Here is a 16,062-nt window from a genome sequence, read left to right on the forward strand (position 1 = left end):
CACCTGTAACTTTGATCTTTTCATAAAAAATGCCACACACAACTACACCATAGCCTTTACATACTCAAATAGCTGCTCTCCAAAAAAAAGGATCACAGATCATCTTGACCTCTGGCTTCTGGGGAAACAAAAACAAAGTTTGACACTGTTTATAAATCTGTCCTGGAGTTTTTGCAGGTGCAGTCAGTACTAATGCTAGAAGTGAGCCTATCAGCTCCCAGATCCTTCTTTATCTGCAAGATGGCAAGAAGGTCATATGCCCTGACTGAAGCACTTGAGTATGTGATGGGCTCAGAGAGTAAAGATGGGGAGAAATCCTCTGTGGTTGAGGAGGAGAAATCTTCTACCCAAGATGAGGACACGTTCCTCTCCTGAAGATGAGGACAGGTCCTCTCCTGAAGATGATGGGACACCTTCCTCAGAGGAATACAGCAACACCACTGATGACAACTTCCAGCCAGTGCCTGGTTCCTCTTCCTCAGGGGAAGAGGATGGTACAGACACAGCGATGGAGGCCGATCAGCTGATGGCAGAGACAGAGGGGCTGGCGGGTGAGTGGATGTCTCGTCATCAGAGATGGACAGAGTACTCGACCCCAGTACTTGAGTAAGAGTACAAATACTACTGGTCAAAATTTACTCCGTTACAAGTAAAAGTAGCTCAGTCGACACGTTACTCGAGTAAGAGTAAAAAAGTACTTGCTTTTAAAGGTACTTAAGTATCCAAAAGTACATGCTTTTAAATTTACTTTAAGTAAAAGTAAGAGTAAGAGTAAATATCTTATTTTTCACATCAATGAATTACTATAATTTTTTCTAAATGAATTTAAGGACCTTTTAACCCTTGTTTCTGAGAATTAACTCTTTGAATTTAATGTGCTTGCTTTTAGAACCACAATGTTATATAAAGCCTGCAGAAACACCTATAAAAACAAATACAATGAATGGGATCACAGGAGGACAGCAGATGTTGCAGATGCAGATGTTTATTAACAATCATTAAAACTGTAACCAAATGAACCTGCACCGTATAACTAACTCTCTATCATTTAGCTAAGTTGGGAACTGGAACCCCCTCAAAGACCAATGTTGTCCCCAGACCACTGGTTGAGAATCACTGCTTTACAAAGAACTACATGATGCAGCCAATTTCGCGGTTTTGTGTTGACACACGCAGTCGAGAGCGTGGCTACTTTGGTGGTATCCTTATGTGGAGGGATGATGTATTTCTGCTTTTACGTAGAACCCAGTGGAGAGCGTGCACTGTGATAGGTTTCCTTCTTTGACAAACACAGCTTGTGTCCAATAGTATTTTAGAAAAAAAAAAAAAAAAAAAAAAAAAAAGAGCAGACCTGAAAGTAACGAGTACTTTTCAGCCTTCCTAGAAATTAACTCGAGTAAAAGTAAAAATATTTGTCTTGGAAATGTATTCAAGTAAGAGTAATAAGTACCAAAGAAATCTAATACTCAAGTAAAGTACAAATCCTCTGGATATGTACTTAAGTACAGTACTCAAGTAAATTTACTCCGTTACTGTCCACCACTGCTCGTCATGGGAAAATTATGTGGTTTCCCACTGCTGAAGAGACCCTGCACCACAATCCAGTATCCACTGGTTTCACCCCAGGGCCCACCCTGTATGCAGTTGCCCATATCAGCAACCTGAGGTCTGCCTTTGACCATTTTATTACAGAGGAGATCATTCAGCTGCTGTGCACCAACACAAACCTGCATGGAAGGCGAAGGTGTGAGGATTGGAAGAATGTGGATGAAGTGGAGATGAGAGTCTACATTGGGATTCTGATTCTGGCTGGCGTCTACTGCTCAAGACATGAAGCAACACGTGGCATGTGGGATGCCAAGACAGGACGGGCCACGTTTTGTGCCACGATGCCCCTCTACAGCTTCACTCAGATCAGCGCTAACATCTGAAACATCTGATAAACTCGCTGCATTTTGCATCCTGTGGGAAAAGTGGGTTGCTTGCCTCCCCCTCTTATTTAATCCAGGGGTTGATGTGTGTGTGTTGACGAGCAGCTTGTTGCATTCATAGGTCATTGTGGACTTCGACCAGTTGCGTGCACAGACCTTTTGAAAGGCAGGGGCGAAAGGCAAAAAAAGGGCACATACAGCACGTTCTTGCGACTGAAGAGGGCACATTAGCGCGCATTTTGGCTCCGAAGAGGGCACTTTAGTGCCTGATTTTGTCGCCCAAGAGGGCAGTTTATCATGTTTTAACCAGCCAAGGGGGCAGTTTGTTGTGTTTTGCCAACCAAGAGGGCACTTTAACGCACTTTTTGGCTCCCAAGATGGTGCTTCAGCGCGCGTTTTGGCTCCCAAGAGGGCACTTAAGCACGTATTTTGGCACCCAAGAGGGCACTTTAGTGTGCATTTTTCAACAATTGGGCCACTGCCCGACCCCCCATGCGCACCACTGACATCTACAATATATCCCCAACAAGCCTGCAAAGTATGGCTTTAAAATCTGGTTCACCTGTGATGTGGCAATCTCCTATGCCTGGAGCATGGAGATTTACATGGGAAAACGACCCAGTTAAAATTCTGGAATTGATTAAAATTTTGGATTTCATGATCAGGACTGATGTCAAATTTAAAAAAAGAAGCAAATATTTTCAGTATATAGTGTTTGTATATAGCATTTTGTAAGCAAACAGGAGGTGGACACTTTTGGCCATGCATATGCTAAGAGGGAGTTTTTATGTTTTTTCTGCCACTGCACAAAAAGCTAATGAAGCATAAAAATCATTGATATTGCTTATTATTGACACACATTTAGCTGCAATGATGGTTAAAGAATAATTCAGGTAGCATGCATTATTTTGTAAAAACATGCTGATTTAATGCTATTCTCCCTTATAAATCATCAGAATTATGTTATCTAATAGGCATTTAAAGGGTTGAAATTCTGAATTTGAATGAAATTTTTGTTTTCATGACCAGGACTGATGCAAATTTAAAAAACTAGGAAAAAAAGTGGAATTATTTTTATATATGTATTAGTTTTATAGCATTTTAGAAATGTAAACATGAGGTGGACACTTTTGGCCATGAACAAGCTGAGAGGGAGTTTTTATGTTTTTCTGTCACTGCACAAAAAACTAATGAAGCATAAAAATCATTGATACTGCTTATTATTGACACACATTAAGTTGCAATGATGGTTAAAGAATAATTCAGGTAGCATGTATTATTTTGTAAAAACATGCTGATTTAATGCTATTCTCCCTTACAAATCATCAGCATTATGTTATCTAATAGGCATTTAAAGGGTTAAAATTCAGAATTTGAATGAAATTTTAGTTTTCATGACAAGGACTGATGCAAATTTAAAAATCTGGTAAAAAAAAATTGAATTTTTTAAAGATATATATTAGTTTTATAGCATTTTGGAAATGTAAACAAGAGGTGGACACTTTTGGCCACGAACAAGCTGAGAGGGAGTTTTATCTACTTTGCCTTCCCTGCACAAAAATAACAATGCATAATAATCAATGTTGTTGTTAATCAGTGACATATCTCAGACTGTGCTATTGATAATACGAGATAAACCGGTAGCACTGAAAAGATAGGCAGTGATCATTTTTGTGGTAGTTTTCCAACAAGCGCATTGTGCAAACAAATTGGCATTTGAGGGGTTAAAAAATTAAAAATGAATTAATTTTTTGTATTTATGACAAGAACTGATATTAATTAAACATTTTATGCAGTAAAAGCAGCAAAAAACATACAAAATCCGAAAAATTACAGACTCAATCTGTTGGTGGCCATTTTTGGCCACGAACAAGCTGAGAGGGTAGTAAAAACGAACAAGGCCAGAGGGTTAATCGTCCCTACTCTGCATCCGAGTGCTCTTTCAAGCCCGGGCCTGACACAATGAAATTAATCATCATGATTACAGGTGCAGCAATTCTTATTCTTTATTTGAATCCTCGTCATCTTTTACAAAGTGGTCGTTCGTCTTCCTGGAGTCCACACAAAAACAGCAACAATGAGAAAGAGCAGAATTTATTGAGATATGTTAGTTTAACGTAACAATGACTGTTGTGATGTAAAGTGAAATGTTGTAAAACTAAAAAAGTGTCTCGTACAAACAGAATTGATTGGTTTCCAGTAACAACGAGCACAGATGTCACAAATAACATGAATATCTTGTTACAATGTACAAATATCTTGTAAAAAAAAATAATTCTCCTCTTGACAAGAAACTGAGCAAAGATTTTTTGTCTTGTCTCCACTAGAGGGCGTCCTCAGATCTCTGGTTTAGTTCATATCAGCTGTTCAAACCTTCAATAACACGACATCATCTCACACTACCAGCTGTCTCAGGTGTGATGGAGGATTGGAGCTCGTCAGCTCAAGTCAGTCTGAGAACAGCTGATGGTGTTTTTAATCACATGATTTGGTCGTCATTAGAAACATCAGCTGTTGATATCAATAACAAACTAAATAATGAATCTTTATTCATGAAGAAAAACAAAATCAAATTTTGCTCTTTGATACAATTTTTGACAGGATGCAGCTCTTCTTATATATACAATGATCAGGCAATAAAATGGTTATATTCAAAACACAATAGCTTCATAAAACTGGTGTGATGTTGTAGTAAATATCAATGTGACACAAAGAAAAACCTTCATAGTGAAAACAATAAAACACATTGATCAGAATCTGTAGAAACAACAATATATACATCACACATCACAATTAAATGTACATTTAATACGTTAAATGATGTGAATCTTTCCGTAGAAAATCAAATGTTTGTTCTACTCAGTGGGATTGACAGGAGAAATGATCAGAGGAGCAGAGTTTTCACCACCACCATTAGTGCATGGACTGAAGAATGGGTAGAGTTTGTGAATGAAGCAGCAGCCAGTAAAGGAGTAGATAAGAGCTGCAGCATCAATGTCATAAAAGGAGACCAGACCCTCCTCATAATCCACAAACACCCCCACCTTCTCAGGCCGACACTTCAGAGAAAACAAGACTGGAGAGTCAGCAAGAGCACAGCACTCATTTTCATCCATCAAACATATCGTTCGGTAACCATACCGAGGAGTTGGATTGATGTCTCCCTTCCTGTTGATCGACTCTGTGACCACTCCTAAAGTCCAGTCAGTCTTCTCTTTAACTTGAACCTCATAATAAAATCTTCCTGAAGAGAAACTCTGCCTTGCTAAGACACAGACAAATTTGTCAAACCTCTCTGGGTTGTCTGGGAGATTATTCCTTACATCATTATCATGTACTTGCTTTCCATCATCAGACAGGATGAGGTTGGGATGTGCTGTATCAGGATCGAGTGTCACATCCACTGCATACTGCTGGACCCACTTCAGCTCAACCTTCTTCATCAGTTTACTGAGCGTCTCCTCCAGCTGATTCACAGCTCTCACCACAGTTCCCTCATATGAAGGTGGATGGACGCTGACTCCTGTCCAGTTCTTGGTGGGTGGAGCAGTGTTCAGTGATGGGAAGCTTTGGAGGAGGTGGAGGTGGTCTTCAGACTGTGAGAGCTGCTCCACCTCAGAGCTTCTCTTCTCCAGCTCAGAGATTTCCTGTTCCAGCTCTTTGATGAAGCCTTCAGCCTGTTTCTCTGTCTCTCTCTGCTTCTCTTTGATGGTGTCGATGAGCTCGGCCTGGCTTCTCTCAACAGACTCCTTCAGAGCGCTGAAGACCTGAACACCAGCTGCTATCTCTCTGTCTGCATCTTTCTTACTGAGCTCCACTGAGCGCTTCATCTCCTCAATCTTCAGTCGTCTCTTCTGGATCATCTGCTGAACTTCAGCGTCTCTCTTCCCCAGCTCGGCCTTCTTTCCTTCATATTCTTCTTTCAGAGGAACAACATCATGTGTCTTGTGGTCTAAAACCATGCAATGCATGCAGACACACATCTGGTCGGTCTTACAGAACAGCTCCAGCAGTTTATCGTGCTTCGTACACATCCTGTCTTCCAGGTTCTTCACAGGGTTGATCAGCTGATGTCTTTTCAGGCCTGACTTTGTCAGATGAGGCTCCAGGTGAGTCTCACAGTAGGAGGCCAGACACACCAGGCAGGACTTCAGGGCCTTCAGTTTGGTTCCAGTGCAGACGTCACAGGGAACTTCTCCTGGTTTGGAAACTTGTTGCTCTGAGCTGCTGCTGCTGGCTTTCTGTTGAGCTGACTGTCTGAACTGAGCAGCCATCTCAGAGATGAACGTGTTGACCTTCAGTTCAGGTCTAATGTAGAAAACCTCTTTACAGTTAGGACATTTGTACGGGACATTTATATCCCAGTGTTGGGTGATGCAGGTTTTACAGAAGTTGTGTCCACATGGTGTGGCGACTGGATCAGTGAACACATCCAGACAGATGGAGCACAGAAACTGATCTTCAGTCAGCAGACAGCTGGCAGCAGACATGTTTACAGTCTGAGGATAAAAAGAAAAGAAAATCAGCATGAACACATTTACACGCTTTTCCATTATTTAACACTTCCGTCGTGTGACACTTCCGTTGTGCGGACTCAATAGGCAGCATTTTTCTATTGCATGTGTTTTGTGTGTTTGTGTCGCTTCGGTTTTGCATCGTTTCTGTGTTTGCAGCATTTTGTTGTTGCATGTGTTTTCTGTGTCTTTGGTTCTGCATCGTTTATGTATATGCAGCGTTTGGCCGTTGCTGCGCGTTTGCCCTTGTTGGCCACCATACTTTAGTGTCAGAGAGTCAGCTTGGAGGAGGAGGAAGAGGAGGTCCAGAGAGAGAAGATGAAGATACAGAGAGCAGAGAATCAGACACATTAAATCTACAGAAGAAGAGATGGAAGCTGCTCTGGACTGCAGGACACTCAGACTATTTCTCTCCAAAACTCCCACGACCACTGAGGGACCCCAGGTGACAATATGCCCCGAGTGGAACTTCCTGTCTGAGTAGAGCTCAGGTTTGTGTTAATATCAGGGTAAATATGAAAACATGTTTACAGTCTGAGGATGAAAAGTGAAAGTGATTACAAAATGTATTCTTCAGTCCTAAAAACATGAACCTTAACTGATTAACTGAATTGTGAATGATTTAGATAATTTGTGGTTAAGCAGAAGTTTCAATTGAGGCCAGATAATAAAAACAACAGAACCTCCTGTTGGAGCAGAGTTGAAGTTTTGTGTTAATAGTTGTTGAAATACAGTAAATATTATCAGCTGTACTCACCAGATTTTGTCAGAGATTCTGCTGCGTTGCTGAGAAAGGCCCAACTAAGTCAACTTCAGTTTTCCTTCAAGAGAAACAGAGAGACGAGTCTCAATGTCTCAACGGCTGTTTCTCTGATGAATGTTTAGTTTCATTTACTGAATGTGGTTTTAAAGCTGTTGTGTTTTCAAGTGTTGCTCCACCTCTTTCTGCTCTGCAGGTGAGGTTTTGTTGCCTTTCAGGTTCAACTTGATTACTGACATATTTTGGCCCAAGAATTATTTTGATTAGACACACTGAAGGCTTTAAGGACAGTATGTGTTAACAGGAGTCTTTTTACTTCCTGTTGTTCACATTTTTTCTTGTATTGGAGTCTTTAACATGTGGTAACAGTCAGACAACTAAACAACAGAGGTCAATCCAAGACATGCAGCAAAATACTACACCATGCTACAACTCTCTTTACAGCCTCTCCTCAAGCCAACAACAATCCCAACATGCACTCAATGTTTAGTTCCTAACTTTTTCACATCACATGTCCAATCACATGACACATAGGACAAAGTTAATAGGCGAGTTTAAGATCACGCAGCGCTGCACAGCGCTTCCTAAATCGTGATGCATGCTGGTTAAAATGTGTCCATGATGACATGAATGGGAGCGGTTTCTGCTGCGCATTCGATGTCACATGACCTTAAGTTATCGTGGGAGCAAGGCAAGAGCAAGGCAGCTGCAGAGCAGTTGAGCAGTTGCTCTCCAGGTGCTGCGTGACCCTAGACCCACCTTCATGACGTCAGGTCTTTGCCCTAATTGGCTCTCATCTACGCTGATGTATATGACGTGTGTTTGGATGAATTTCCATATCCATAAGCGCCTGTGCCTCTTTTCTACTCACATAACGAGCTGTGTGGCCGCACCTATGGGATAGTCAACATGAATAAACCTAAAACATCCTTCATGTAACGCAACAACCCTGAAAGATCAGAATCAGAATCAGAATCCTTTTATTGTCATTGCACAGTGTACAATGAAATTTTAGCAGCATCCGGTTATTCACACAACATAAATAGAGTAAGAAGAACAAGTAAAAAGTACAAGGCATAAGTGCAATGTAAGTATATTAAAAAAAGTAAAATCTTTTTAAATATACTTACAGGGCTGCACAGCAAGAGTCCTCCACCATCTCAAATTTGGAACTCTGCAATAATTCCCAGAACTTGGTCCCAATTTATTCCAAAATTGTATGCGGAATCGTTCATCAGATCGGCTTTTTGTAAGTCACATTGTCACCTTGTTTCCATGTAAATTAACTAGAAAATGATTATTAAATGAACATGATTATGAAATGAACAATCGAATTGCAATGGTACAGTACTGCCCCCCCCATCTGTGTTTTCAATTTGACTTTGTGTATATGTATGTGCTTGTATATGTAGCATGTCTTTGTCATATCTTTTTGTCTGATTTATTTTACTGTGGTTGTTTGTGGTTGTATTGTTTATTTTGTGTTGTATAATAATAAAAAATGGTATAAAAAAAAAAGTAAAAATAAATAGGTAATATGTACAGTGTTACAATTATGTGATGATGATGTCGTCAATAAATTGCTCAGTTCTGTCACCCTACTTGTGGTGATGATAGAGAAGTGGTTAACTGCTGTGTTTTGCATGCAGACAACACAGGTTCATCTCCAGTGTTATCTGTACTATCCACTTTTATTAGCCCTTTCTGTTCCCGTCACGTAGAGAGTGTCCGACTTCATAGCAGCGTTTGTATCCCCGCCCCTGCAGTCGCCAGCAGATCTCGCTGTTGCAGGCAGTCAGCTGGAGTTCAACTTGAAGGCACCTATTGTTGGGACCCACAGAAGAAGCCATCCATTGTGGATTTCAAAATGGACTCTGAACTGAACTCAGTGTCCCAGAATTCCCCATTCTTCACACCTAGGTGCAAAATTCAGCTTTGAGCTACTATTGGTCAGGGTGACAGACCCCCTCTGACCAGATAGTCAAAACTCCAGCGCCTTCCTTGTTCTTCCTCTCTCACTCTACAACCTCTACACTGTCAAGAACTCCAAAATCCTTCAAATTTGGTTGTAGTTATTAAGTTAATTATTAATCAGAGTTATAAACAGTTTAGTACCTTTTTATGAGACCGATTTGGTAAATTTGCTGCTATTGGTGCCACGAGGTGATCTGATGTAAACTGGATTCTATTATTTATCATAATTAATAATTACCCCTGATAATCATTAATTACTATTATTGATTTAACCTAAAACTCCCTTTCAGTGCTCCACAAGTACTACATAATGGTGCCCCGTATCAGGCAGTGTACTGTTGGCAATCATTCATAAATGTGCAATATTAATTTCAGCATAATTTGGACAGTGCTGAAATTTGAGATTCACATCTTGAACCACTTAGCTAAAAGTCTTTACATTTAACCTCACTAGTCTACTACAGGAGTAGACGTTGATTTGTTCTTTCAAACAATTGCAGTGTGATGAGAATTGATTTATCAATCAAATTCATAACCCATTTGATTAACCAAAATCTTTTAGGTTATTAACTGCCACTTCGAGCCATTTGCTATTGCCGCTATCGATTCAAATTGAAAGTGCTCTGCAGAAATTGAGAGAATTTCAGTTCAGAATTTGAATATCCTGTATTCAATGCATTGTAGTCAAGCTGTCATAATTTGATGACAATTTAATAGATCAAGTTAATCACAGCGTGCCACCCACCCTGTGATACATACAAGTTTATATCTGGTTGTTACTGCCTTGCATTTCAACCTGAGTAAGAAGTAGAGCCAGAGATAGAGCCACAGCATGCTACCAGCCCTGTTAAACAGAAGTTTTGTACTTTAGCTGTTACTATCACGTGTTTCAGCCTGAGTCAACTTTAAGAGACAATGCTCTGATTGTTGCTACACTGCATTCCAGTAAGTGCATGTTTAAGGTTTGGTAAACAAAGTTACGCTTGTAAATTGTGTTTATCTTTATTGGCCCCAATCTGTATGCCCAGAGCCACTAGATTGTGCCATAGCCACCCCTTCCTCCCCCACCTGGCTGTCCTGAAGTCATTAGCAGGTTAAATCTCATTGAGTACAATGAAGAGATAGAGTCCCTACTGAAGGACAGGTGTGACAGACAGCATCCACAGGCCAGTTGTTAAGATGTTTGCTTCTGATCTTCCACAGGAAAACCAGCCTTGCTTTTCAGAGCAAAACAACCCTAGAACAGGAGTTAGAACTCCTTAGAGCGCATTATTCTAGCTTCCCCCATTAAGTTCAGATGGCTAATGTGAAAGCCATGTGCTATTTAGATGAGCTGCACTCAGCAGAGTTAGACCTTTGTTCACACAAGGAGGAGTATCACGGCTTAGGTCAGGACGTCTCTCCCCACCACAGTTGTTCAGCCAGTGTGATTCTGGTTACTCTGATTCACCCTTGATTGAAGGTTAACTCCCTCTTCACTCAGAAGATGTGAACAATTCTCAACTGACCCTAGGTCCTTGGAAATTAAGTCAGTTCCTGAACCGCCACTGAGAGACAGAGATAACAGTAACATGACTTCCCATCCTCCTGAAACAGACAGTGAGGTCACAGGTAGTTTATCCCCCAGAAGATATTCTACCCACTGCTCCCAGTCTCTGATGGATGACACCGTCAGTCCAGAAATGTCCCCCCTCCTCTCTGTACCTCCATGAGAGTGATAACAGCTGTCCTGCCTCTCAGCTAGACAGAACTGCAGCATGGGATGTCAATGTCCATAGAAATGCTAGCTTAGAGTGCCCCCGCCTTGAAGAGCTTAAGTTTATAGCTAGGGGACATTGAACATTTTGAGCCAGACAACTGTGATCACCATGTTGAGGATTACCTTAGTTTACCTTAGTTTGACCATAGTCTAATTGACTTGCCCCATGCAACCCAGAGCGAAAAAGTTAAACTTGTGTGGAAGACCAGCTCTAAAGCTGTATGCAAGTTCATACAATCACAACCTCCCTGTGTCAGAAATGACTACAGAAAGCTTTGTAAGGCATTGAAAGAAGAATTCTCGTCTACTGCTGATGAGGCCACAGCAATGGTTGTCCCTGAGATTATTGCATATTTTCAGTGCAAGATTGCACCAGGCTTAGAAGAGAACCCTTCCTTCTAGTCTTTGTTTGTGAATAACCTTCACCCATGTGTACGAACTCACATGTTGTTATTAGGACATGTCAAGAAAACCTCCCATTGAATAAGATAAGGAAGATGTCACAGGTGATTTAGGAAACTGTTGTCACTTCCAAATCCTTTGGTAAGACACCTGAGCCTGCCTGCTCAAATACTCAAGCAATGTGCCAGAAATCAAAACGTCACCCTCCCAACAGACCAAAGGGGGCTGAGAAATGGATGCATAGGGACACCGAACATAACCGCTATGTCCACCAACTGTGTCGTGATAGGCATGCAGACAAAAGGAGTTGTAGAAGGCCATATGCAGAAACCTTGACCCAGAATTATGACCAGCCAGCATACTGCACAGATGATGACCACAACTTTTCTGACCACTGTTCAGTGCACAGTCATAATTCCTTAGATAGTGACAGCGCCTCAGAATTCTTTTCTGCATCCAGCTACTCAGAGTGTTACGGCCCTGACCCACAGTTTAAACAAAACTCCAAGAGCCGCAGAGTTAGCTTCTGGTAACTAACAACTTGATCCATCCCTGTACTGACTGTTAACAGTAACTTATTTCCTTACAGTTACTACAGGCAACCTTGGATTTTTTTAGCAACAGCAGCAAGCTATTTTATTCTGAATTTAGTAATAGCCGAAACTCATGCTATCGAGATTGAATTCTGATTGGACACAGACACCACAGTCCAACTTTGTAAATACACTTTGGCTAGCTCCTTTGTTGTATTTCCTGTTTTGAGTGAATTAACTGTTGTAAACCTTAGCTTGGGACACTGCATTCTGACCTCACAGAACAAGACACAAGCATGACCTCGTCCAACACTGTTTTACAACATTACCACACTGTCAACACACTGTTGACTGTCTGAAGTAATCCGCATTGAAATCCAACCAGTGAACAAAAACACTCTCGGACACTCCAGAAATGACTATAATTGTAGGTGCCACTCTCTGCATCTCACCCTAACAAACTGACATCACTAACTTTCCTGTTCTCACTTACCCAGAGATTAACTGAGAAACACAGGTATTTAGTGAATTCAGTGTCATAATCAATGTGTTTATCTGGATTTTCTTTTTCTTTGTGTAACTTCTGTTCTTCTTTTTCTGTTCATGATTCTTGCTCAGCCAAGATAAAGAGTTAGCCGATGCCCAGATGTTACCAATATTAATGAACTGCTCTCGTGGTCCCACGAGATTTTCAGCTTGTTATAACGAGAAACTTTATCATAGCCTCGAGCAATCACATCACAAGACTAACAAACATACAACATGTGAACATGGACATGCTGCAGGGTGTTTCTCATATATTAGAGCTGTAGTTTGCTTTTTTTTTTCGAATTTATTTGTGTGTGTATGTGTATTCATTGTGTGTTTCAGTGATCGTCAGTGACCCGGCTGCAGCTGTCGTCATGCCAGACTGCAGATGTTAAAGCACATGACAAGACTTGGACATCTCCCACCCTCCACCACCACCTCCGGACAGCACAGCAACACACGAGTCCAGATACACTAACTGACGTGACTGTGATGATGAGCTTCAATATGCATTCAGTTTAGTGCCTCTCTGTCATCAGCACTGCTGGGCCCCTTCTCTTGGGTCACACTTTAATTTCAGGATAATGAACTCAAGCAATTTATGGATACTGAGAGATGCTTCTGGACTGCGGTCTGTGTTCTCTCCTATGAATCTTTACTTTCATTTAATAAATGTGGAAATGAAACAGTTGTGTTTTTCCAGCTCTGCTCCACCTCTCTCACTTTGCAGGTGAAGTTTTGTTGCCTTTCAGGTTCAACCTGATTACTGATGTACTTTCTGTTCAATATTTATTTTGGATCAAGACACAGAAGGCTTCACTGGCACAGCTGTGGTTACAAACATGTTATATCACACAGATGTTGTCATATGTGTTATGTTATATGTAATAAAAATGTAGGCAAGTATTTAATAAGAGAGGGACACAGAGACATGGTCAATCATGAAAATGTAGTTATTGAAGATAAAATACCTTGTTTTTTATTTTATTTTTGCTTTGGTTTAGAATTTGTTTTCTTCAGAAAAATATTTTGCAGTTGTTATTCTTATTAGACCAATGAAACTAATCATTGTAATTACAAGTGCAACAATTCTCATTCTTTATTTGAATCCTCATTATCTTTACAAAGTGGTCGTGAGTCGTCCTGGAGTCCACATAATAACAACAACAATGTGAAAGAGCAGAAGTTATTGAGATATTTTAGTTTAATGTAACAATGACTTTTGTGATATCAAGTGAAATGCTGTAAAAACTAAAAACTTTCTTGTACAAACAGATTGGATTCCTTTCCACTAACAATGAGCACAGATGTCACAGAAACATGAAGAATATCTTGTTACAACGTACAAAGGATTTTGTAGAAAAATAAATTCTCCTCTTGACAAGAAACTGAGTCATGATTTGGCTCCACTAGCGGGCGTCCTCAGATCTCTGGTCTAGTTCATATCAGCTGTTCAAACCTTCAATAACAGGACATCATCTCACACTACCAGCTGTCTCAGGTGTGATGGAGGATTGGAGCTCGTCAGCTCAAGTCAGTCTGAGAACAGCTGATGGTGTTTTAAATCACATGATTTGGTCGTCATTCGAGACATCAATTGTTGATGATCAGCTGTTCTGCTTCATAACAAACTAAATCATCAAACACAAGAAAATGTTTTTTTCTTTTTCTATTTATTTAACCAAAAAAGACAAATTAGTTTTTGATCATTCATAAGTTTTGTCAGGATGCAGCTCTTCTTATATTTACGATGATTAGACAACAAAATGGTTAAATTCAAAACAAAATTGCTTACTAATTCTGAGTACCTTGTTTTTTGAAATCATAATAATCATGGAGTTCTTAGAATAAATGAGACTACATTAGGTAATATGAATTAGTGTCGGTGTATTGTTGTAGTAAGTATCAACGGCACACATCAATAAATACAGCACATTGATCGCAGTCCGGAACAAACATGGGGAAAAATAAATGTACAATGTTAAATGATGTCAGTCTTTCTTTTGAACATCAAATGTTTGTTCTACTCAGTGTGATTGACAGGAGAGATGATCAGAGGAGCAGAGTTTTTACCACCATGATTAACACATGGACAGAAGTAAGGGCAGAGTTTCTGAGTGAAGCAGCAGCCAGTAAAGGAGTAGATAAGAGCTGCAGCATCAACGTCATAAAAGGAGACCAGACCCTCCTCATAATCCACAAACACCCCCACCTTCTCAGGCCGACACTTCAGAGAGAGACTGACTGAAGGGTCAGTACAAGCTTTGTACTCATTATTATTCGCCAAACCTATCGTCCAGTAACCACCCTGAGGAGTCAGTGTGATTTGTCCCTTCCTGTTGATCGACTGTCTGGCCACTCCTAAAACCCACTTAGTCTTCTCTTTAACTTGAACCTCATAATAAAATCTTCCTGAAGAGAAACTCTGCTTTGCTAAGACACAGGTACCAATATCAAATCTCTCTGGGTTGTTTGGGAGTTTCCTCTTTACATCACCATGTTTAACTTGTTTCCCATCATCAGACAGGATGAGGTTGGGATGTGCTGTATCAGGATCAAGTGTCACATCCACTGCATAATGCTGGACCCTCTTCAGCTCAAGCAGCTTCTTCATCTGTTTACTGAGCGTATCCTCCAGCTGATTCACAGCTCTCACCACAGTCCCCTCATATGAAGGTGGACGGACGCTGACTCCTGTCCAGTTCTTGGTGGGTGGAGCAGCGTTCAGTGATGGGAAGCTTTGGAGGAGGTGGAGGTGGTTTTCAGACTTTGAGAGCTTCTCCACCTCAGAGCTTCTCTTCTCCAGCTCAGAGATTTCCTGTTCCAGCTCTTTGATGAAGCCTTCAGCCTGTTTCTCTGTCTCTCTCTGCTTCTCTTTGATGGTGTCGATGAGCTCGGCCTGGCTTCTCTCAACAGACTCCTTCAGAGCTCTGAAGACCTGAACACCAGCTGCTATCTCTCTGTCTGCATCTTTCTTACTGAGCTCCACTGAGCGCTTCATCTCCTCAATCTTCAGTCGTCTCTTCTGGATCATCTGCTGAATTTCAGCATCTCTCTTCCCCAGCTCTGCCTTCTTTCCTTCATATTCTTCTTTCAGAGGAACAACAGAATGTCCCTGGTGGTCTGAATAGGTGCAGAGCATGCAGACACACATCTGGTCGGTCTTACAGAACAGCTCCAGCAGTTTATCGTGCTTCGTACACATCCTGTCTTCCAGGTTCTCCACAGGGTCGATCAGCTGATGTCTTTTCAGGCCTGACATTGTCAGATGAGGCTCCAGGTGAGTCTCACAGTAGGAGACCAGACACACCAGGCAGGACTTCAGGGCCTTCAGTTTGGTTCCAGTGCAGACGTCACAGGGAACTTCTCCTGGTTTGGAAACTTGTTGCTCTGAGCTGCTGCTGCTGGCTTTCTGTTGAGCTGACTGTCTGAACTGAGCAGCCATCTCAGAGATGAACGTGTTGACCTGCAGCTTCGGTCTCGTGTAGAAAACCTCATTACAGTTGGGACACTGACACTTAACATTTTTGGCCCAGTGTTGAGTGATGCAGGTTTTACAGAAGTTGTGTCCACATGGTATGGTGACTGGATCAGTGAACACATCCAGACAGATGGAGCACAGAAACTGATCTTCAGTCAGCAGACAGCTGGCAGCAGACAT

General features: G+C 41.1%; 2 protein-coding genes across 2 annotated transcripts; both read right to left on the bottom strand.

Moving 5' to 3' along the window:
- Positions 1-4,786: 4,786 nt before the first annotated feature.
- Positions 4,787-6,421, bottom strand: LOC115586958 (E3 ubiquitin-protein ligase TRIM39-like). Its single transcript, XM_030426453.1, has 2 exons — positions 6,195-6,421; positions 4,787-6,158 (listed from the first exon to the last, which is right to left on the bottom strand). Exons 1-2 carry the CDS (start codon positions 6,419-6,421, stop codon positions 4,787-4,789), a joined length of 1,599 nt encoding a protein of 532 aa, XP_030282313.1.
- Positions 6,422-14,424: 8,003 nt separating this feature from the next.
- Positions 14,425-16,062, bottom strand: LOC115586076 (zinc finger protein RFP-like). The gene has a single exon (XM_030424838.1). It carries the CDS (start codon positions 16,060-16,062, stop codon positions 14,425-14,427), a length of 1,638 nt encoding a protein of 545 aa, XP_030280698.1.

This window comes from Sparus aurata, chromosome 8 (assembly GCF_900880675.1).
Source record: "Sparus aurata chromosome 8, fSpaAur1.1, whole genome shotgun sequence".
NCBI lineage: Eukaryota > Metazoa > Chordata > Actinopteri > Spariformes > Sparidae > Sparus > Sparus aurata.